Below are 23,630 nucleotides of genomic sequence, written 5' to 3' on the forward strand. Positions count from 1 at the left end.
TAGATGCTTGTCTCTTCCAAAACTCATGTTGAAATGTGATTCCTTATGTCTGAGTGGATCCTGGTAGAAGGTAATTGGATCATGGGAATGGACCCCTTGTGAATGGTTTAGCCCCACCCGCTTAGTGATAAGTAATTTCTTGCTCAGTTAGTTCACATGAGATCTGGTTGTTTAAAAGTGCATGGCACCTTCCCCCTTGCTCTCTTGTTCCTACTCTCACCCTCTGTTGTGCCTACTCCTGCTTTGCTTTCCACCGTGATTGCAAGCTTCCTGAGGCATTGCCAGAAGCCAAGCAGATGTTGGTGCCATGCTTGTACAACCTGCAGAACCATGAGCCAATTACACGTCTTTTCATTACAGATGACCCAGACCTTAGGGATATTTTTATCATCACACAAAAATGGCCTAGTACAGAAAATTTAGTGCTAGCAGACTGTGTAGGGATATCCAGAAAGGCCCATCTGTCTAGATCCTTCTTAACCTCCCCGAGCATGCATTTCCTTGCTTCTGGGAATGGGGCTTTTATAACCTACAATCCAGCGAGGAAGGTCAGATCATTTCTGTATGACAAATTCTTACACAGACAGGTGGAGGAAACATTCATGTAATATTTTTAGGCTTTATGGCTGGCTTTGAAGAAAGGAATTCTGGTTTCTGGGACTTGCGCTAGGGAAGGGAGATTCTAGCTTCTGTGGCCAGCCTTGAGGGAAAATGAGACTGAGAGACAGGAGGACATGAGAAGGCCAAATAAAAACTTTTATTTCTGAGGCTGCTCCTGAGGCTTTTATTTTGGGGTATTGTTTTCTGAGCCTCAACATATGTCTAATGTGTTCAATATAACCAGTCAACTTCTCATAATGTTGCCAAGAGACACATATTCCCCTGCTCAAGGCCACTAAAATGTAACACTCATTCATGACTCTGGACACACCATTTCTGTGTCTGATTAATTCAGATTCTTTTTTCATTAGGTTTGAATTCCAGATAATTCAAATGGGCTTCCCATAAGACAAGCAGTCACACTACAGAAGGCTTGATAACTAGCCCAAGAAACAAAGATTCAAAGGTCTTAAGATAATTCCTGTGCTGTTTGTATAAGGTTTTTTTTTTTGATTACTTAGGAAATTTAAACGTTAAGAACCTTAAGGTTTTCTTTGGGAGGCCGAGGCAGGCAGATCACGAGGTCAGGAGATCGAGACCATCCTGGCTAACATGGTGAAACCCTGTCTCTACTAAAAATACAAAAAAAAATTAGCCGGGCGTGGTGGCGGGCACCTGTAGTCCCAGCTACTCAGGAGGCTGAGGCAGGAGAATGGCGTGAACCCAGGAGGCAGAGCTGGCAGTGAGCGGAGATCACCCCACTGCACTCCAGCCTGGGCGACAGAGGGAGACTCCATCTCAAAAAAAAAAAAAAGAAAAAAGAAAAAAAAAAAAAAAGAACCTTAAGGTTTTTACATCAATGTAACTTTGTATATTGATTTTTTTTTTTTTTTTTGAGGCAGTCTCACTATTGCCCAGGCTAGAGTGCAGCAGCAAAATCTTAGCTCACTCCAACCTCTGCCTCCTGGGTTCGAGTGATTCTTCTGCCTCAGCCTCCCAAGTAGCTGGGATTACAGGTGCCCACCACCATGCCTGGCTAATTTTTGTATTTTTGGTAGAGATGGGGTTTCACCATGTTGGCCAGACTGGTCTTGAACTCCTGACCTCAGGTGATTTGTCCTCCTCGGCCTCCCAAAGTGCTGGGATTACAGGTGTGAGCCACCACACCCGGCCTGTATATTGCTTTTGAAGTCTTTTGATAATCACTCTGATTAAATGAATAACTTATTTTATAATGACCTGAGATTCTGTTTTAATCAAATTGTTTTCAGCCTTTTAACATTCTTTGACAAACATCCTCAAAGTCAAACACAAAACTGAATCTGACTTAGACTTACTGCTGGGGGCTTATCAAAACTATAAAAATTAATCACTGTAAGATTGCAGAATCTTTTTACAGCTTTCAATTAAGTCATAAACTCCAGTATTACCACTTCCAGTCGGTTGATTGGACATTAGTTAAGAGACTCCCTCCAGCCCCATTAAAAAGAATTTTTAATCAAATATTGTTAACTAACCCTGGTGCTATTAAGTTGCATGACTATGACTGCTGGATACCCCTATCTCATCTCAAAAGGAGCATCAGCTCCTACAGAATCTCAAACGTTAATGCTGGGATCTGGCACCAAACTCAAGTTAACCGAAACCTCATCTTCAGATCTAGGACAAGAAGACAATTTAAAAAAGTGCTTTCGCATGACACTAGACAGGCCTGTATACAAAGGCATAAATGCTTATTTAATAATTTGACTTCTATCTAAATTAATTTGTTCTATGTCTTAATACTGAATAACTTAAATTTATAGCTACCTGTGAGTTTTCTTTTCTTGTCATTGTCAGAGCTACACAAGGCTTATGTCCGTTTATTCAAAACATTGCTAATTCTTTATGCTTTGTTTTCCAGTATAAATATGTATATATACATATATATATATTATAAATTTATTGGAATTGCTGTATTAAAGGACACACTTTTTCTTTAAGGTTTTTGTTGAGTATTCTCAAGACACCCTACAAAAAAGTTATACCCACAGAATTTCCCTTAATAGTTTATAAGTTGCCATTTCCTCATACTCATGAGCTTTGGGTATTTATTACTATTATTATTATTTTACTCTTTAACAAAATATGTTTAAATAAATACGTTTTTGCTTTGTAAAGAAATCGATTATTAAGAAAATAGGAAACATGCTAATACTAAATAGACATGAAATCAAGATTTTATGGCACTTAAAAGTAACAAACTTGATTTGAGATTTTTTGTTCAAAAAGCTCGTTTGTTTATATGGAACTGTGTGTATGTTGGTAAGGTATAAAATTACCTTCAGTGGGTTTGTCTAGAAATTTTAAATGTCACATATTTATAAATGTGACTGTTGTTTCAGGCTGGAGTGAGCAGTTACCAGACACTTTAGTTGATGAATCTGTTTCTGTTACTGAAAGCACTGAAAAAATAAAGAAGAGATATGGAAGAAGGAAAAATAAGCTTGAAGAAACTTTCCCTGCCTATTTACAAGTAATATTTTGCTTTACATTATTTTACATGGTTTGTTAATTGAGAAAATAAAATGTATTGAGTTTTAAAACATAGGCGTGTTGTTTTTGTTAATGTTTTACTTGTTTTGTTTTCATTTAGTCATCATAAATGCCATTTTTTACCTTTCAGGGGTCCATAAAAATTAAATTTACTTTTTTATGTGCTTTGATACTTGTCATAAATTGCTTTTTTAATCCCAGTTGTTCACTTCTAAGCATTCAATAAGATGTAACAAGGACACTTTGGGATAGGAAAAACTCAATCTTCCAAGTCATTGATAGCTATGTATACCGCACACCCAAGTTCTGTTGAAATTTCCTTTGCCAATACAAGTTACATTAATTATATTCATTGATTAAAGATAGGCTTTTCAGCCAAAGTTATAGCTTTAATAATTGTTACCACTTTTAGAGGCCTGGAGAACCAAAGATTTAAGCAGTATTCTTTTTGTTTTCCAAAATACACATCAGAAAAATACCTTTCAGTATGAATAAATTATGTTTGATTGATGTAGACTGCAAAAAAAAATCTTTTCTAGTTCATCTTGTAAACATTAAGCCAGAGTTTAAGGCCACGTGATACGGAAACAGCTCAATATTAGAAAATGTGCTGAGATTAAACATCTGGCTCTGCATCTAACTAATTGTAAATTCCTAAGCATGTTATCTATCCTCCCTGGCCTCTGTTTCTTCATGTGTTAAAATGGAACTGGAACAGACTGTCATTGAGAGTCCATCCTAATCTCGTTGTAGACAACTATTCATCTGATCTGTTCCTCCTAAGAAACTATGGCTTACATAGATAACCCTTCATTGCCTGAGTTGTATTTATTTTTTACATCAATTTTCCAGTTAGGTGTTGCTAGTTTAATTGGTTTTAAAATACATTGCCTTTCAACTAGCATACAACTTCCTCAATTTTCTTTTTTGTAGCTACTAACATCTTAATGGCAGTGTTCATGTTAGAGTTCAGCCTATAAAGTCAGAGGATTTAAATACCATTCCACTACCAGTTAGCTGTGTGATTTTGTTCTGTTTAACATCTCTTGTGTCTTGGTTTCCTCATTTGTGACATAGTGGTGCCCTCAGAAATGCTCAGAAGTTCAGTAAGAGGATGTATGTAAAGTGCCTAACCTGTGCCTTACCTTTTGTATATCCTTCATAGATGTTTTTCCCCTCAATCTCTTATATCCTAGGTTTGCACCTTTGTTTTTTTTTTAAAACAATCATTTAATTGGTCAGGAAAAAAAATCCATTTATAGTTTGGCTTACCTTTTTTTTTGCATCTTTGTTGTTGTTTTCTCCTGGGATTCCCTTTACCTCCCTTCTTAATAGTCCTTTCTAGGAATATTGTGATGGCAACCTGCCTTTCCTCCTGTTGATCCTTCTGTAAAGTGTAATATAAATTTAAGAAGCTTTCTTTAGGTGTTTATGCAAGTATGAAAACTAGCCATTTAATACTTTGGCAAAAGAGTCTTTAAAATTATTAGGTCTAATTTCCCAATTACTGCTGTGATCTTAGTCTCCTGGGCTGTCTTGTTCCCCTGTTGCACATCAGTAACTTTCAGCGTGTGTGTGTGTGTGTGTGTGTGTGTGTGTGTGTGTCTGTATGTGTGATATGAGAGAGGCCTTTTTAATGGTACTGTTTTCTTGGACTTTTAGAGACGGTGTGGATGGAGCCACCTCTTTATGTTATCTACAGGGAATGTAAAACCCACTAAATTAATAAGGGTGACACAGTTTTTGATAAACACCAGGAAAGTCATGAGTCATTAGACAGAATTCTTGCTGATGATAGTCTAAGATTTCTCAGATTTATACTGAAGGCATTAAATAAGTGACCTCTAAACTTCTAAAATGCTTTCTGCTGTTCATCATTTTTTCTAATGATAAAAGCATTGCTTATTAGAAGAAATGAATCCTCTTCTACCTGGTACTCTAGTTTTGTGAATTTTTAGATTTTTCATAGTGAGACGACTTTTTCATTTAAAATGTGAACATTTCAAATCAGATATATCATTACCTCCACCAGACTTCACACACTCCCAATCTCTTTTCTCAAAAGGTAGTATTGTTAATAATTTGGCATTAGTCCTTCAGAAACTTTTTTATAATTTATTTTTGCAAACTTGTAATAGTCTTGATTTGAATTTTCTAATTTTTTTTTGAGACAGAGTCTCACTCTGTCACTCAGGCTGGAATGCAGTGATGTGATCTCAGCTCACTGCAACCTCTGCCTTCTGAGTTCAAGTGATTCTCGTGCCTCAGCCTTCCAGGTAGCTGAGATTACAGGCATCTTGGCACATGCCTGGCTAATTTTTGTGTTTTGTGTAGAGTCAGAGTTTTGCCATGTTGCCCAGGCTGGTCTCTAACTCCTGGGCCTAAGTGATCCACCCACCTCGGCCTCTCAAAATGCTGGGATTACAGGCGTGAGCTACCGCGCCCGACGTGTATTTTATAATTTACTGTATGTGTAATTCAACTTACTTTCTTTTAGTAATGTATGTTAGGGCTTTTTCTTTGACAACATAGAACTATATACTTTTTAAAAATTGTTGTATTTTGTAATATAAGTGTCTATAATTTGGATAGTTCTATGCCTGTTGATAGACATTAAGGCCATTTTTACTTCTTGACATTACAAAATATGCTACAGTGAACTTTTTTGTGCATGTTTGGCAAGAATGTGTTAAATGTTGTATTGCAAAATTGTCCTGTATGGAGGATCCTTTTTCCAGATAGACCACATCATAGGATATAGACTAAAACAGAGTTCCTGGGTTGAAGCAGGGTAAAGGGGTGGAACTGTGCTTCCCTTTTGTCTTTGGTATTGATTTTGGTATTGGAGTTGCAAGGAACCCAGCTTGAAAGTATATTGAAATGGAAAAATGTTAATATGCGTAAATAAATAGAAAACCACAAGCCTTTAGTAGCTGTAAATATTGCACACCTAGTATGGCTAAACTGACTATAAAACCCTCTTTCAGATTGATGGTGTAAGTAGTCTTATAGTGTAAGTGTGGTTATATGAATCAATAGATTACAAATCTACCTGAAGTAAATATTAAAGCTGTAGATCAAAGTCTTATGCTGTCCTCTGCAAGTAATCTATAAAAATTAATAATATTCGTGAAGCTATTCTGCAGTTTCTAGAAATCTTTGGTATAATTGTGTGGTTTTATTTCCATAATTTTGTCTCTAGTAAAGCTACCAAAAAAATCTTATTTTTAAAATAAGGAGAATCTATATAAAATAATTGACAGGATATTTGTATTTTTTTATACTTCTGTGTTCAGTTTCTGTATTGTTAAATATAAACCTTGTCGGTTATTTCTGCTTCCTTGTCAAAAACCATGACAGAATCATCTATTGTCTTTTTAGAATTTTCTAACTAACCATTTTTGTATGTGCTTATCTTCATCTAGGAAGCTTTCTTTGGAAAAGATCTTCTAGATACAAGTAGACAAAGCAAGATAAGTTTAGATAATCTATCAGAAGATGCAGCTCAGCTTTCATATAAAACAAACATGAACACAGGTTTCTTGAATCCTTCCTTAGATCCACTACTTAGTTCATCCTCGGCTCCAACAAAATCTGGAACTCACCGTATGTAGAATTATTCACAGATACTTTCTTTATATCATGTAACATACATCTTCCTTTCAGTTAAATCTTTTTGAAATGTTTTTGTTTGGCCTCATATGCATTTGAAAAATCAACTGCATTGAAGTATAACTTACATTCAGTAAGTGGAACTATTTTGAGTGGACAGGTGTATAAGATGTAGCAAATTAATTTACCTGTGTAACTAGTACCAACATCAAGAGTTGTGAAGGAAAATGTTTGCTTTACACTTTGCTGAGGGCAATGTGAGGGGTTATAATTTGGCCAACAGTGACTTTTTGACTAAAAATCTAAGATAGATTTTTGTTAATCATACAGCTTAAATTCAAAACAGAGAAACCAAAATGGATGTGGGGGTACTTGGGAACTTGCAGGTATACTGTGTTACTACAGTGAAGTCTGTTGCCCTAGGTCATGGTTTCTTACTACTGACAGTTTGCACCAGTAATTCTTTGTTGTGGGAGGGAGACTTTCTGGTGTATAGAAGGATGTTTAACAGCATCTTTGGCCTCATGATGATCAAAAATATCTCCAGATATTGCCAAATATCTTTTGGTGGGCAAAATCACCCCTGGTTGAGAACCGTTATCCTAAATGCAGTGCCTATAGGAACTATTAACAATCAGAGAAAGGTATGAGAACTTGGTATATTTACAGAGTTACAGCAATGTCAGCAAGGCTCTAGGAGTTTAACTCATTGTGTCGGTAAGTGTCATGATCAGTGTTTCTGCCACTTCTCCCCTATGGTTCTGTCGATTGTAAATCATTGTTCTTCTGGTAAGCTTCCTTTTTTACCATTAATTGCATTTGTTACTCAGTTAATTTTATAAACTCATTTTGAACAATAATTTTAAAGCAATCTTCCACTGAAAAATGACTTTTGATGTTAAGTAGTTAATGCTTCATTAACTTGGCATTATCCTGAATTGAAATACTGACAGCTATTTTTGATTTTGACTTTTTGAAATAATTAGAAGCAATCTTACCCCGTGTTGGACACATGTGCATGTCCAGTCTCCCTCACTGTTGGTAGTGAGTTCATGCTTCTTGTTTGTTCAATCTTACATATTTTTTACCTCCTACTTTAATTCTGTTGTTTTAAGTATTGACCTGCTCTTGTCCTTGTCAGTATGTTGTTAAAAATAATGTATAATGAAAGACCTGTGGGTCCTTCAAAGGATATTTTACGATAAAGTATATCTTATAACTCTCATAACTAGCCACTTGAAGATTTAAATAGGAGCTCTTTGCACTTGAGTTTTAAAAGCGAAAGGATTGAAATTGGACAGAAAACATATAGGAAAGATATTGATACAAGTTTTTTTTTTCTTTATTTGATTATTTTTTTCCACAAAAATAAGAGAGAACAGTTTTACAATAAGGCCAAAACTTGGAGGACTAGAAAAATATACCCATTTCAAAACCTAGATTAATTGTTCATTGCAATTGAACCACTCTTTTCACTTTATAATGGAAAATTAATGACTAAAGGCTTTTTTTTTAACATGTCATTCATTATAGCCTATTATATCAATTTTAATGATTTATTCAGATATAAAATCCTTTAGGTAGGGGCAAACTTGTAAAACAGTCTTTAAAAAATTAGTTATATTTGTATGGTAGAATTCCATTACTTTGAAACAAAAAACTGCTATATGACTCCTAAAAAAATTATCCAGAATTTTTTTCTTTGAACTGCAGTGTTGTCATTATTGAAATAATTTTCTCTAAAAGTTCCTGGATATTTGGGCATGCAAAACTTAATGTGATATGTTACATATGAATTACATTTTGAAAACTATATAATGGGACCAAGACTGTTTGACAGAAGTATTTGACCTGGAATATTACATTTATGCCCTCCTCCCCCTTTTAAGTAAAAATAAACTTGAGATGGATTAAAAATTTCAGTTTCTCTTTACTGAATGACTAATATAATTATTAAAGCTAGCCCAAACAAGAGTTCCAATAGTTTCTTGGTTAAGCCCCAAACCCTTAGAATCCTCCTTGACTTTTCTTTCCCTTTCATTCATCCACGTTTGTCTCTGCCTTCAAAATACGTCCCAAAGCCAACCACTTGTCTCAACTTTCCTTATAACCTTGGTGCTGTCATCACCTCACCTCTCAGACTGCACCAGTGCCCTTTTCTAATCTTGCCAGCCCCTCTCTAATTCCCACCCCTCATCTGCTCTACATATAGCAGCCAGTATGTTCCCTTTAAAATATTAGTCATCTCCTATCTTTCAGCCTCCCAGCAACTTCTCGTTACACTTCAGAATAAAACCCAGTCTTCTCCATGATCTCTAAAATCTTACATAATCTTGCCCTAGCTGCCTCTTTTTTATCCCTACCACAGTTTTTCTTACTGTTAACACTCTGGCCTCTCTTGTTGGCAAACCCGGCTTGCCCCAGGGGCTTTATGTCTGCTTTGCCTTAGTTTGGAGGGTTAGCTCCATCTTTGTGCATATAACTTACTCCCTCATTTAGTTTTATGTTCAGTTATCTCCTAAAGGTCTTCATAGACCACTCTGTCTAATACAGCATCCCCGCAGCTTATTTTTAATCCTTTTTCCTTGTTTTTTCTTTAAATAGCACTTACAGCGATGTCGTTTATTTACTAACTCCCCCCGAGAAAGTAAGCCCTCTGAGGGCATGCACTTTGTTTCAGTCATTGCTGAGTGGGCAATGCCTGATACGTGATCCATAGACACAGTTCTGTGGGTAGTGAAATACTTTTTTAAATAAATGAGTGAGTGTTCGTTTATTGAACAGCAAAGCTGCAAGTAGTTACTAGATGGTACCTGGCTTGTGCTCCATATGGAATTTCTAAAGAGTGATAGGTTTGTCTTTCATATTTTAACTTTTCCTACTGTGTTTTAATTTCTCAATGTCACTTTTAGACATGCCACTTTCTTAATGAAAAATATTTTTTTTTGTTTTGTTTCTTACAGCATTTATTCTGTTTCACTTTTATTGCCTACAGGTCTTTAAATTTTGTCTCAATATACATTAGTCACAAGACAAAATTGTCTGAATTTTTAGTAAATTTTTGTAATTCAAAACATTATCTCCTTTGCTATGAAAAATTTTTACTGTAAAATTAAGAGTCTCAGGTTTTTATTCTAGCACTTGCCTCACTCAGTATCTGCTGTACTCAATTTAGCAAATGGCTTAGTATCTGAGAAAATACTGAAATTTTAAAAAACATATTTACTATATTTAGGTCCTGCTGATGACCCATTAGCTGATATTTCTGAAGTTTTAAACACAGATGATGACATTCTTGGAATAATTTCAGATGATCTAGCAAAATCAGTTGATCATTCAGGTATATATGAATACTGTTTACCCTTTTTCTGGTTTCTGATGTGAGCGAGAGGTGTGTGACGTGTGGAACAAGTTTAGCCTTTTGTCTGTTTCTCAGTAACTTTGTTTTTGTTTTTGGCTTTGTTAAAGAACTCAGCATTTTCTTTGACCTCAGCTTTCCTGCTTTAGGAGAGGTATAGCAAGTTAGTTAATTACTGTTGTCTTTCTAATTGCATCACGTTTAAGGCATATTGCCTTAAAGTCTTGCTGTATCTTTTTTCTTCTTTTGTTTGTATTTTCCCTCACTTCCCGCTCCTGTGGTAATCATCCATTTTATTTGGTTTGGTCTTATAGGTCTTGATTTATGCACTTTCCAGGTTGAGAGCTCACCTTTTCCATTTGGTAAGAAACTGAGCAATGGATGATGGCTGACTAGAAGTAGTCTTCTTTTTTTGTAGTGATTTCAGCTGAAACAACCTGTAGGTGCATTCTGTTTATCAGTAGTGCTAATTTGTCACTAATCCATACTTTGCTTTTCCCTTTTTGTGTGTGGCTAAAGCATAGTATAGCTGTACTGTACTTTGGGTGACTTTCTCAGTAGTTTTTCTTTAATGAATAATTTTATTTTTGTTAATATGTGATTTACAATATTACCTCAATGTTGTAGAGCTAGTTCCTAATATAAGATCAAATAAGAACAGACTAAATTTTTACTTTTTGATAGTAATAATATTGAGAAAGCATGAAAAAAATGTAGATGATAAACCACTTTTACATGTGACTCTTACAAATGTGAGCTATAGCATGTTACAATTTTATAAAATGTAATGTACATAATCAGAATGTGCCTATAGAATACTTTAAAAATATTACCTATAATTGAAGTTATTTACAAAGGATAGTATTAAACACTGAGAATTTTAGGGCTTTTCATTAATTCATATGAAACATATTCCTTTTTACATACTGTGCATAATAATTTAACTGTACATTTGATAACACTATTTTCCAAATTAAAGCAATTATTTGCATATCGATTTCTCATAAACTCCTATCTTAAGCTTTTTTTTTTTTTTTTGGCAGGAGTTGGCAAGTTAAAATCAGATGTATTCTTTTATTCCTCAGGAAATGTTTTTACTTAAAATAGAACTTTACATGGCACCGAATACAAATATATTGTGCCTAATCTTTACTGAGCACCTCTCCAAATTGATATGAGAATTCTGATTCAGAATTACAGACTTCATTTCTCTATTTTAATCATATTGTTATATATTAAGTACAGGTAAATAGTGCTATACATTTTTGTGTGAGTATTCTGAATGTACCTTTAAATTTATTTTCCTTACTCTTGTAGATATTGGTCCTGTCACTGATGATCCTTCCTCTTTGCCTCAGCCAAGTGTCAATCAGACTTCACGACCATTAAGTGAAGAACAGCTAGATGGGATCCTCAGTCCTGAACTAGACAAAATGGTCACAGATGGTAAAATATTTGCCCTGCATCTAGGCTTTCTAAAAGACCTGAGTAAATATGATTTTTAAAGATTTTTGCATGGTTATAATTTAACTTCTAATTATTTCTGTCAGTTAAATACTATTTTATATCAGTATATTGAATTAGTAGCTGTTAATGTTTCTATTTTTTTTTAATTTATTCTAGGAGCAATTCTTGGAAAATTATATAAAATTCCAGGTAAATGTGTTTTGATTTTCTAGTTTATGAAAATGGCATTCCCCACACCATGACCCTACTAGTCTTTTAATCTTGTTACTATTATTGTTTTATCTCCTAGAGCTTGGCAGAAAAGATGTTGAAGACTTATTTACAGCTGTACTTAGTCCTGCAAACACTCAGCCAACTCCATTGCCACAGCCTCCCCCACCAACACAACTGTTGCCAATACACAATCAGGGTATGTTATGACTTTATAATTCTACATTATATTCACACACGTGTGTATATATGTGGGTACATATACACACACAAGCAAGTTTTGCCCTGTTCTTTAGTAGCCACATATACAAACTGATAGGGAGAAAAACCCTTTTGTAATGATAGAAAAATACTGACTTCACATAGCGGTCTCCCTGAAATTCTCTGTAATTCTGTAATTATCCTTATTTCCAGAATTCTTTTGCTTATTCATTGGCAGTGGGGAGGATGTAACAGTGCCTGCCCTCTTCCCTCCCTGCAAGTCCCATTCCCAGCTCACTCCACTCTAGTCATTTCCCACATAGGCACTTCTGTGTGTGTATGGAACTGTCCCCGCTCACCTGGCTGCCTGTACTCATTGATCTGCCCTCGGTTTCACTGTCATCTCTCAGAGGTTAGCTGGTCACCACCCCACCGCCACGTTTTTCATTTGTAGCATATGGCACAAATATAATACCTGTTTGGGTAATTATGTCTTCCCTTTAGATTGTGAGCTCTTTAAAGACTAGAGTTGTCCATGTGCTTGCTTATATGCCCTGCCACAGAGTATGTGTTCAGTACATACTTTCATAGTAAATCAGTGACCTTTCTATCCCTGTAGACACTATGAAATTTTGTGAATGTTTGCCTATTTTGTTCATTTTTCTTCTGCCTACTTACAACTAGCTACCAATTTCTCCCCTTTTCTGTAGAGCTGAAATTTGATAGCCTAGGATTAAGGTCTGTATGAGTAGATAGGGAAATTGGTACAGGTACGGGAATCTCCTATAGGAAGGAGTTTATGGAGTTGCATGGTGGCATGTATATAACTCTGTCTATATGTATTTTTGTTTTGTTTTGAGACAGGGTCTCGCTCTGTCACCCAGGCTGACATGCAGTGGTGTGAACACAACTCACGTCAGCTGCGATCTCCTGGGCTCAAGCGATCCTACTGTCCTCAGCCTCCTATGTAGCTGTGACCACAGACACACGCCATCATGCCTGGCTAATTTTTTGATTTTTTGCAGAGGTGGGGGTCTCACTTTGTTGCCCAGGCCAGTCTAGAACTCCTGGGTTCAAGTGATCCTCCCACCTCAGCTTCCCAAAGTGCTGAGATTACAGGCGTGGACCTCTGTGCCCAGCTAGTATATATTTCTGATGATTTGAGCATAGGAACATTTCTCTATATCCTATTGTCACTGCCTCATGACTATATCCTGAATTGAATAACATGAGGATATCTTATCCTTTTCTTGTATAAGTGCCAAAGTGTGTAAATAATTTGTAACCTTTACTAACAACTTTGTATATACATGAAAATTCCATAACGCACATAATGGAAATATTTGAGTTTTTACCAGTTTAGCCTCTAAACATAAATTTACCTTGATTTTTGCTAGGCTAAACATGTGATTTACCTTTGGGTAATATACTCATCATAACTACTTCTTGCCTTAATTTTTCCCATATGCTTTTTTTTTCTTTTTTTTTTTCTTTTTTTTCTGAGACACAGTCTCACGCCTTTGCCCAGGCTGGAGTGCAGTGGCGTGATCTCGGCTCACTGCAGCCTCTGCCCTCCAAGTTCAGCGATTCTTCTGCCTCAGCCTCCTGAGTAGCTGGGATTACAGGTGCCTGCCACTGCGCCCGGCTAATTTTTTGTATTTTTAGTAAAGACGGGGTTTCACCATCTTGGTCAGGCTGGTCTTAAACTCCTGACCTTGTGATCCATCTGCCTCGGCCTCCCAAAGTGCTGGGATTACAGGCGTGAGCCACCGTGCCCAGCCCCCGTATGCTGTTTTAACGATTAAGAACTATTCAGTATTTCTCTTTTCAACATATAAAAATGACCTGTCTTTATGTTTTCTGAACTGAAAGTGCATATTTTAAAAATCAAAGATGTATTTCTTTATAAAAAAAATCTTACAATCATTATGAAAATCACTTCATTGTGCAGTCTCATTTTTAAAAGGTCTTGAGAGGATGACTTCTTTTTCTTTACTTTTCTTTTTTTTTTTGCAAGGTGTTAATGTGTAATACAGGGTGAATCAGGTTGTCTACCCTTAGGAGTTTGTAATTCTAATACTGTAGACTTTCGGGTATACAACTAATGTGTATTATAGTGCAGTATAATTCAAGTACAGCCTTATGAATCACTAAGATTTCATTGTTCTTGTTTGAAAGAATAGTAGTTCTAATGTAAGGGCAAAGCATGATCAAATTACATATAGGGTGACACACAGTTATTCAAGAATGGCAACTTTAACGTTTTCCAGAGCAAAGGGAGTGGGCATTGTTTAAGGAAGCAAAACTAGAAGTGGACATTGGTGCTGATTGTAAAGGGCTCTGAGAAATAGGCAGAGGCAGCTGGCCTTTTCCCTAGACGCTTCCAAGAGCCTTTGAAGACCTTACACCAGTGGTGTGATCTGATCACTTATGTGTTTCGCTGAGGTAGCTCTGGTGTCAATATTGGGAATACATTTGGGCAAGAAGAATTGTACTAATGAGGTTATTGTGGTGGAGACTAAGTTAAAAAGTAGGTTCCATGTAAAGATACTTCAGTGCTGATTGAAAGGAAGGAATAGATACGAGAGAAAATGACATTAGAACAAGTAGGACTGTGCTACTGAATGGATATAAGGTGTGAGGAAAGGGGGAAATTAAAGTGAATTAGACTATGTATAAACCAGGGGCCCAGAGGATAATCATGAAACATAAAACAAAGGAGGACTTAGTGTGTGTGCTGATAGAAGGTAGTGGAGGTACAATGAATTTAGTTTTAGACCTCTTTTAGGTTGGTAGAAATGGGACATATACACTATTCTGACTTACAGGCAGTTGCAGTTAGTCAAGGAGATGGATGAAAATGTAGGAATTATCTGTGTAATTGTGCTAATTGCAGATGTGGGAAGGATGAGATTTATTAAGAGAATATACTGCCAGTAGAGTATAGAATCTCGAGGAATGCTTTTTAATTAAATGTAATTAAGTATATGCTTAACTCATCTGATTTATATTAGGTGTGCAATTACATGTTTTTTATCTTTCTTCCTTTTAAAGGTTAGGTGAAAGTAAAAAAAGTAGTGAGAGATTTGAGACATTGAGTGAGAGGTATAGGATCTCGGAAATGAATGATCGTTAGAGACAGGTTGTACAGTTAAGTAAGATGACTACTTGAAAAACATTGTTTCATTGGACCATGGGAAGGTTGTTGCTAATCTTCAGTGGAGTAACTTCAATAGAATTGATGAGAAAGGGGAGGCAAAGTGTAATATGTTATTATGTAATATGTAATATGCTTTATTGTCTGATGGTAATAAAGTTCAGAAAGTAGAGAACAGAATTTTCAAGATTGAGATAGAGTAACTTGAAATACCTTTATGTAAAAGTTGTGAAGTAACTTTTGAACTTTTATAAACGAATATGACTAGTTTGGGTATATATGGTGGACTTGGGAAAAAAAAGACCACTTCTTGAATAAAATACTTTGCTTTTACTTGTTTGTCCTTGAAAAAATTATTTAATTTCTGTGGGTCCTCTTTGCTTAAATGGAGCTGAACATAATAACCTATTTCAATGGGTTTTCATGAAGCTGTAAAGCTTTTAAGACAGTGCTTAGCATAGCATAAAGTACTTAACAAATAATAGCTAATATTACTATTGGGAAAAGTTTCAACATGGTAATATTGTAGATTATTATAAGATTATTATTGTAATATCAGTAGATGGCACTGATACCTAGCTACAGTATGGATCACATTCTCCTTGTCAATAAACTCTTGTTTCTCCTAATTACATGAAAGACATTTGATATTGTTTATTAAAATTCCACATTCCTTAACACAGCAGTCCCCAGCCTTTTTCGCACTAGGGACCAGTTTCAAGGAAGACAATTTTTTCACAAACCCAGGTTTGTGGGTTGGGGAATGGTTTTGCGATGAAACTGTTCCACCTCAGATCATGAGGCATTAGATTCTCGTAGGAACATGCTCGCATGCACACTTCACAGTAGGGTTTGCGATCCTATAAGAATCTAATACCGCCGCTGATCTGACAGGAGGTGGAGCTCAGGCGGTAATGGTCACTTGCCCGCTATTCACCTACTGTGCGGCCGGGTTCCTAACAGGCCATGGACTGGTACTAGTCTGTGGCCCCAGAGTTGGGGACCCCTGCCTTAATGGAACCTGCTTTTCACTGAAGTTGAAAATAGATGTAGCATTCTAGTTTGAAAAAAGCAGAAATCTTGCCCTTTAATCCTTGGAGTAAATGTAAGTATCATGAGATATTTGTCATTGTGAAAACCTGATCCAGTGGACCCAGCTGTGGCATTTAGTAGGGTAAGCCCATTTGTGGAAGTCAGAGAGTTCTAGGAAGTCTTTGAGACAAAATCTTTTAAACTTGTCAGTGATCATCCTTAGTATCGGCACATACATACTGGAGCTATGTAGGCTTTAGTGTTGTAACATTCAAATGATGTGGTTTAAGTGAAAGGCCATTATACATTGTAAAATGTACGTGTAGGAGACTTTTTTTTTAATCTAATGGAATGACATTAGATAAAAAACAAAATCAGGTGATCAGGTTAGGAATTCTCTAGTTATACCAAGTATTAGTCAACTCTGTATTGCTATTTGTGTAATTAATTGGTGATGTGGATCTCCTGTAATAGTATGGCTGTAAGTGTTGCAACAGTTAACAGAGGCCTTGTGTATTTCCACAAATCACCAAGTTTAATTGGGAGGGCTTTTTGAAGGTACACAAAGTTTTTGTTGTTGTTGTTCTTTCTTTTTTTCTGGAAACTGCTCCAATATGGACAGTTGGCTTATTTCCCAATAGTTTAGACAAGTAGACTTTCACAATAAGGATTGGAGTTACATGCTTAAAGGAGTGTTGTAAAGAAACATAAGATAGTCCTTTTATTTGCCTAATGTCTATTCAGAAAGAAAACGATAAGGTATTTGATGTTTGTGAATAAGCTCAAATGAGAATTCAAATGTGTTTGGGGGCTGAACACTGTAAGTTATAAAAATTAGGCCAAAACCAGAGTGTATATATTTTTAGCAATAATCATCTGATTGATAGTGATAGATATATTGCTTACTCAAAACTAATTTAGAGAAAGTATCAATTTAAGAATCATAGGGGGTGGACACAGTGGCTCACACCTGTAATCCCAGCACTTTGGGAGGCTGAGGCGGGTGGATCGCTTGAGGCAGGAGTTTGAGATCAGCTTGGCCAAAATGGTGAAACCCCACCTCCACTAAAAATACCAAAATTAGCTGGGCATGGTGGCAAGTACCTATGATTCCAACTACTCAGGAGGCTGAGGCAGAATTGCTTGAACCTGGGAGGCGGAGGGAGGTTGCAGTGAGCTGAGATCTTGCCACTGCACTCCAGCTTGGGCGACAGAGTGAGACTCCATCTCAAAAAAAAAAAAAAAAAAGGAAAGAATCATAGATTTTTTTTTTTGGTATTAAGAGGAGCAGGAATAAAATATAAGAAACATCTGTTTGTAAATTTTTAATGAAGAGAAAGAATATTTGATAAAACTTACTAGCATTTGCTGTGATTCATTAGTGTTTTTTAGGAGTTAATATGTGTCGAATAGTTACTGCATACCAGGAACTATGTTTAGAGCTGTACATACATTATCTCAATTAACCCAAATAACAGAATACCTACAGTTTACAGAAATAGAAATTGATTCTGCTTCTAACAGGTAAAATTGAGGTTCACACCCCGGGCTTTTGGACTCCAGAACACTTGCTATTTCTAGTACACAATAATGAAATAATCACAGCTGTAGAGATCATATTTCAAAATCTTATAGCCAAAAGTCACTCTTTAAGGATTATATAATACTGAAAAAAATCCTACTTTTAAATTGCATTAAAGGTTTTGATTTAGAAGTACAAGCATCTCTTCTATACTTGGGGCTTTGGTTCCAGGACCCCCAGGTATAACCAAAATTTGAGAATACATAAGTCAAATGTTGGCCCTATGGAACTTGGCATACAAGAAAAGTTGGTCCTCTCTATGCATGGGTTTCACTTGTGTTTTCCATCCACCTTGAGTTGAAAAAAATTTGTGTTTATGTGGACCCATGCAGTTAAAAACCATGTTGTTCAAGGGTCAGCTTTACTTCAACTCCTTGTTATTTAAGAATATTATGCAAACGGAATTATTTTTTTCTCTTAAGATGTTTTTTCACGGATGCCTCTCATGAATGGCCTTTTTGGACCCAGTCCTCATCTTCCACATAATTTTTTGCCACCTGGAAGCGGACTGGGAGCTTTCTCTGCAATTGCACAATCCCCTTATCCTGATGCCAGGTACAAGCCTTATTTTCTATGGAAACTTAAATTGCACTAATTTCTGTTTGATTTATATATAAATTAGTCTGCTTAAATGATTGTGTATGATATTATTGTATGTTGCATTTATTGTGGCTTTTGCTATAAATATGTTACTTTTAACTATTTTGTAATAAGTTTTAATGAAAGCTATACTTGAACATATATTAAAAAGTTATTTTATGTTTATAAAGTAAAGTTATTTATTTTTTCCCAGGGATAAAAATTCAGCCTTTAATCCAGTGGCAAGTGATCCTAACAACTCTTGGACATCATCAGCTCCCACTGTGGAAGGAGAAAATAACACAATGTCGAATGCCCAGAGAAGCACGCTTAAGTGGGAGAAAGAGGAGGCTCTGGGTGAAATGGCAACAGTTGCCCCAGTTCTCTACACCAATATTAATTTCCCCAACTTAAAGGAAGAATTCCCTGGTAAGCCATGAATATATTATTTCTCTCTATTTTACCAACATTTTCGCATGTGCAATATCTTTTTTTTTAACTGCAATAGAAAGGTAGCTTAACTAATTTTCGTCTATGATGACCCACAACATAAAGATTCCCTAGATGTCTAGAAACATTTTGCATTTTACTTTGTCCTAGACCCTGCATCCATCCTCATATTTCCCAAAAATTAGTTTCAGTTAGTGAAATGGTCAGTTTTTCAGCTCCTAGCAGTACTTATTAATATGCAGAAATCAGTGTTATGTGATTCTTTAAAAAATTTCTAGAACCCAAACTATCATTTAATCAAAAATACTGCTAGGCTAAATCAGTGAATCCTAAATAGTGTTTTTATGAAACGAATTCAATATTGTCTTCCCTTCTTTCCCTCTCACTTTCCCTGACTGTCCAGCTATTACCACTGCCTCTTGAAAAACACAGATGATAATAGTACAGTTTGTGAAAATTCTGATTAACCAGTAAATGAGAAATTTGGATTAATGAAATGTCAATTATTGAATATATGCAAGCAATGCGATTTTATTATTTTGAGTTCATGGTGTCAGACAAACCAAGATTGAAAAAGTTATTCAAACTCAGTTTTGCAATAGTTTCCCAGCTATCTATCAATACACAAACTCTTAAATTACTAGAGGGGTACCTGGAAGTGACTTTCATTTGGATGACCCCTGTTTTTAGGTACCTTTTTGGATTGGCGTCTTCATGGTACTTTATTCATTATGTATTGTAATAAATGAAATGCTTTTTATCTAACAATAGAAATCAGTGGTTTGATGCAGGGAGACCTGTGAAGGCAGTGTCCCATTCTTCAGCCACTTTTTTTCCATGCTTACATTTGCTGTTTATGAACATATATGGGTATGTTGTCATTTTGTGTCAGCACAAATTGTCCTTACAGCAGAGCTGTAACTTTTTTAAATGTAATTTTCTTTAATAATTTTACTTTGTGACTCAAGAACCTCATGAAATACTGTGTTAAAGCTGTTGGTCTGTGAACTGATTTTTCATTTTCATTGGCTTTTTGGAAGCTTGCTTTCTTTTTGTAATGTGGAATAAATAATTTCTGTATTTATCATTAACTGTTGATCTTACCCAGGCTTCTTCATTTTGTATACCGTGATAACACTGAATTTCATATAAATGGTTTGAACTCATTATTTTTCCATGTGTTTGTTGTCCACAAATGCTAGTGAGATGCTTATTTATGACTTTGTTTACTTCTGGTAGGTCAAATTGATAGATTTCTGTTTAGCACAGATGTTTTACAAACTTGCACTTTGGTTCTGGTGGTATCTTACCACCAGAGGGAATTTATTATGTTTGGCTTACATTTTTGCTACTTTGTCCCTTGAATCTAAAAAGTTCCCAACTTTACAAGCTAGGTTGTTAATAAGGCAACACTTCATTTAGAAAACATTTGTTTGGCCTGCAGTGTGCCAGGATCTTTGTTCTTTGTAAAAAACTTAATATAGGTCTATGACCTCATGAGAATACGGCCTGAATAAGATTAACTGTCAGCAGTTCATCAACATTCTTTATTACAACACATCATTAGCGTGGCTCTGAGAAAGTGTTATACTCTGTTCTTTTGTTGCAGATTGGACTACTAGAGTGAAGCAAATTGCCAAATTGTGGAGAAAAGCAAGCTCACAAGAAAGAGCACCATATGTGGTATTTTAAGAAACTCCTATCTTTTAAATATTTAAATACAGTGCTTGAACCTTATTTGTATTAGGTTAATAAAAAACAAATTTCCATTTCAGAAAATGCTTGTTAGTACCTGTACAACAAGCAACTTTATTTTTACAGTGATTTTCTAACTCCTTATGTCTTAATTGAGAGTGTGACATTTTTATAAGCAAGTTAACAGAACCAAAATGTTGAAGATTGAAAATCAGCTATTTTAGGGGGGAAGGAGTAATTCATTTCACTTTAAAATTGTTTTATCTCTTCAGCAGAGGTACAGTTGGCAGTCTGTATCCATGAGTTCTATATCTGTGGATTCAACCAACCATGGATCAAAAATATTTTGGAAAAACATCTATACTGAACTTGTACAGACTCTTTTCCTTGTCATTGTTTTTAAAACAATATAACAATGATTTACATAGCTTTTATATTGTGTTAAGTATTACAAGTAATCTAAAGATGACTTAAAGTATACAGGAGGGGGTAGGCACAGTGGCCCACACCTGTAATCCCAGCAGTTTGAGAGGCCAAGGTGGGCAGATTGCTTGAGCCCAGGAGTTCAAGACCAGCCTGGGCAACAGAGCCAAAACTTCATCCCTATAAAAAATGAAAAAATTAGTTGGGTATGATGGCGCATGCCTGTGGTCTCAGCTACTTGAGAGACTTGAGGGGTTGAGGCTTCAGTGAGCCAAAATTGTACCACTGCATTCCAGCCTAGGTGACAGAGCAAGACCCTGCTGGGTCAAAAAATAAAAAGGGAGAAAGTATACAGGAGGATATGTGTAGGTTATATGCAAATACTGTGACATTTTCTACAACGGATTTGAGCATCTGTGGATTTTGGTATCTGCAGGGAATCCTGGAACCAATACCCCATGGATACAGAGGGACAACTGTACTAAATTTGGAGACTGGATTGGCATGCCTCAGTGTCTTCCACAGTCACCTCTTTTCTTGTTAGGTTTCATAGAGAATCTTTGTGCATCTTGAAAGAGAAATATTTAGGCATCTTTAAAGAGTTTTTGACACATGATCTTTGCCATGAACTATTAGGTAATTTTATAAGATTCGCAATTCATATGGTAAATTATTTTCTCCCAAAGAGCCAAATTAAGATTGTCAGCTGGAACCAAATCCTTGCTTTCATTTTAAAGCATATTAAATCTGTATTATTGTTGGAAAATATATATATTTTCCAGCTAGTTCCCCAGTGCACATATTTTCAGTTACAGTGATTATTTTGGATAGAGCATATATGTGTGTATATATGCTCTATCACATATCTATAGATGTATTGATATGCTGTGTTTTATCTTGACTTGAATTAGTTAATGACAGAATTTTTAAAATTTTTAAGTGATTTCTTTAATGATACATTTCAAATATCTAGATTTTTTTTTTAAAAGACTGATTGGATATTTTTCCTTTTTTCTAAATTTTTTTTTTTTGAGATGGAGCTTCACAGTTGTTGCCCAGGCTGGAGTGCAATGGTGCGATCTCGGCTCACTGCAACCTCTGCCTTCCAGATTCAAGCAATTCTCCTGCCTCAGCCTCCCAAGTAGCTGGGATTACAGGCATGTGCCACCATGCCTGGCTGATTTTTCTTTTTCTTTTTTTTTTTTTTGAGACAGAGTTTTGCTCTTGTTGCCCAGGCTGGAGTGCAACGGTGCGATCTTGGCTCACCACAACCTCCGCCTCCCAGGTTCAAGTGATTCTCCTGCCTCAGCCTCCCGAGTAGCTGGGATTACAGGCATGTGCCACCACACCTGGCTAATTTTGTATTTTTAGTAGAGATGGGGTGTCTCCATGTTGGTCAGGCTGGTGTCGAACTCCCGACCTCAGGTGATCCGCCTGCCTCAGCCTCCCAAAGTACTGGGATTACAGGTGTCAGCCACTGCGTTAGGCCTAATTTTGTATTTTTAGTAGAGGTGGGGTTTCACCATGTTGGTCAGGCTGATCTCGAACACCTGACCTCAGGTGATCCACCCGCCTTGGCCTCCCGAAGTGCTGGGATTACAAGCATGAGCCACCATGCCTGGCCCCAGCCCCTTCTTTCTAAATTGAAGGAGACATAATTTCTAAGGATGTGTTAAGAAAACTAGGAGCTAAAATATTAAATCACACCTAGGATCTTTAAGCTTAATTCAAATACATAGAAATATATCCTCAACTGATAGGTACTGTGTACTGTAAAGAGAGAAGATGAGTTAGTGTCCAGATCCTTTTTTGGGAGGTGCCGTAAGTATTTCAACTATTTTACCTGACTTTTTTTTCTTTTATTTGAGAAAGTTCATGATAGTTTTATTTTATTCCTTAAAACATTTAACATAATCTGGGAAATTTTTTTTCTTCTTTTGTCAAAGCAAAAAGCCAGAGATAACAGAGCTGCTTTACGCATTAATAAAGTACAGATGTCAAATGATTCCATGAAAAGGCAGCAACAGCAAGATAGCATTGATCCCAGCTCTCGTGTTGATTTGGAGCTTTTCAAAGATCCTTTAAAGCAAAGAGAATCAGAACATGAACAGGATTGTCAAATATCAGATAGTTGTAGATATGCTAGATATGCGGCGTTATTTCTGAGGGCTCTGTTCTGTTCCATTGATCTATATCTCTGTTTTGGTACCAGTACCATGCTGTTTTGGTTACTGTAGCCTTGTAGTATAGTTTGAAATCAGGTAGTGTGATGCCTCCAGCTTTGTTCTTTTGGCTTAGGATTGACTTGGCAATGCGGGCTCTTTTTTGGTTCCATATGAACTTTAAAGTAGTGATATTTGACAAACCTGAGAAAAACAAGCAATGGGGAAAGGATTCCCTATTTAATAAATGGTGCTGGGAAAACTGGCTAGCCATATGTAGAAAGATGAAACTAGATCCCTTCCTTACACCTTATACAAAAATCAATTCAAGATGGATTAAAGACTTAAACGTTAGACCTAAAACCATAAAAACCCTAGAAGAAAACCTAGGCATTACCATTCAGGACATAGGCATGGGCAAGGACTTCATGTCTAAAACACCAAAAGCAATGGCAACAAAAGCCAAAATTGACAAATGGGATCTAATTAAACTCAAGAGCTTCTGCACAGCAAAAGAAACTACCATCAGAGTAAACAGGCAACCTACAAAATGGGAGAAAATTTTCG

The 23,630-nt window shown here is 36.1% G+C and overlaps 1 protein-coding gene across 1 annotated transcript in view; it reads left to right on the forward strand.

The window, feature by feature from the left end:
- The first annotated feature begins 2,142 nt into the window (after positions 1-2,142).
- LOC129016872 (histone-lysine N-methyltransferase 2C-like) overlaps positions 2,143-23,630 on the forward strand; it is a 61,630-nt gene continuing 40,142 nt past the window's right edge. Inside the window, 11 exon segments of the mRNA XM_063661277.1 lie at positions 2,143-2,323; positions 2,985-3,115; positions 6,561-6,741; positions 9,983-10,087; positions 11,423-11,551; positions 11,729-11,761; positions 11,862-11,981; positions 18,177-18,309; positions 18,548-18,762; positions 20,393-20,466; positions 22,848-23,004. Of these exon segments, the coding sequence (XP_063517347.1) occupies positions 2,143-2,323; positions 2,985-3,115; positions 6,561-6,741; positions 9,983-10,087; positions 11,423-11,551; positions 11,729-11,761; positions 11,862-11,981; positions 18,177-18,309; positions 18,548-18,762; positions 20,393-20,466; positions 22,848-23,004 (1,459 nt within the window).

Source organism: Pongo pygmaeus, chromosome 1 (genome assembly GCF_028885625.2).
Source record: "Pongo pygmaeus isolate AG05252 chromosome 1, NHGRI_mPonPyg2-v2.0_pri, whole genome shotgun sequence".
Lineage (NCBI taxonomy): Eukaryota > Metazoa > Chordata > Mammalia > Primates > Hominidae > Pongo > Pongo pygmaeus.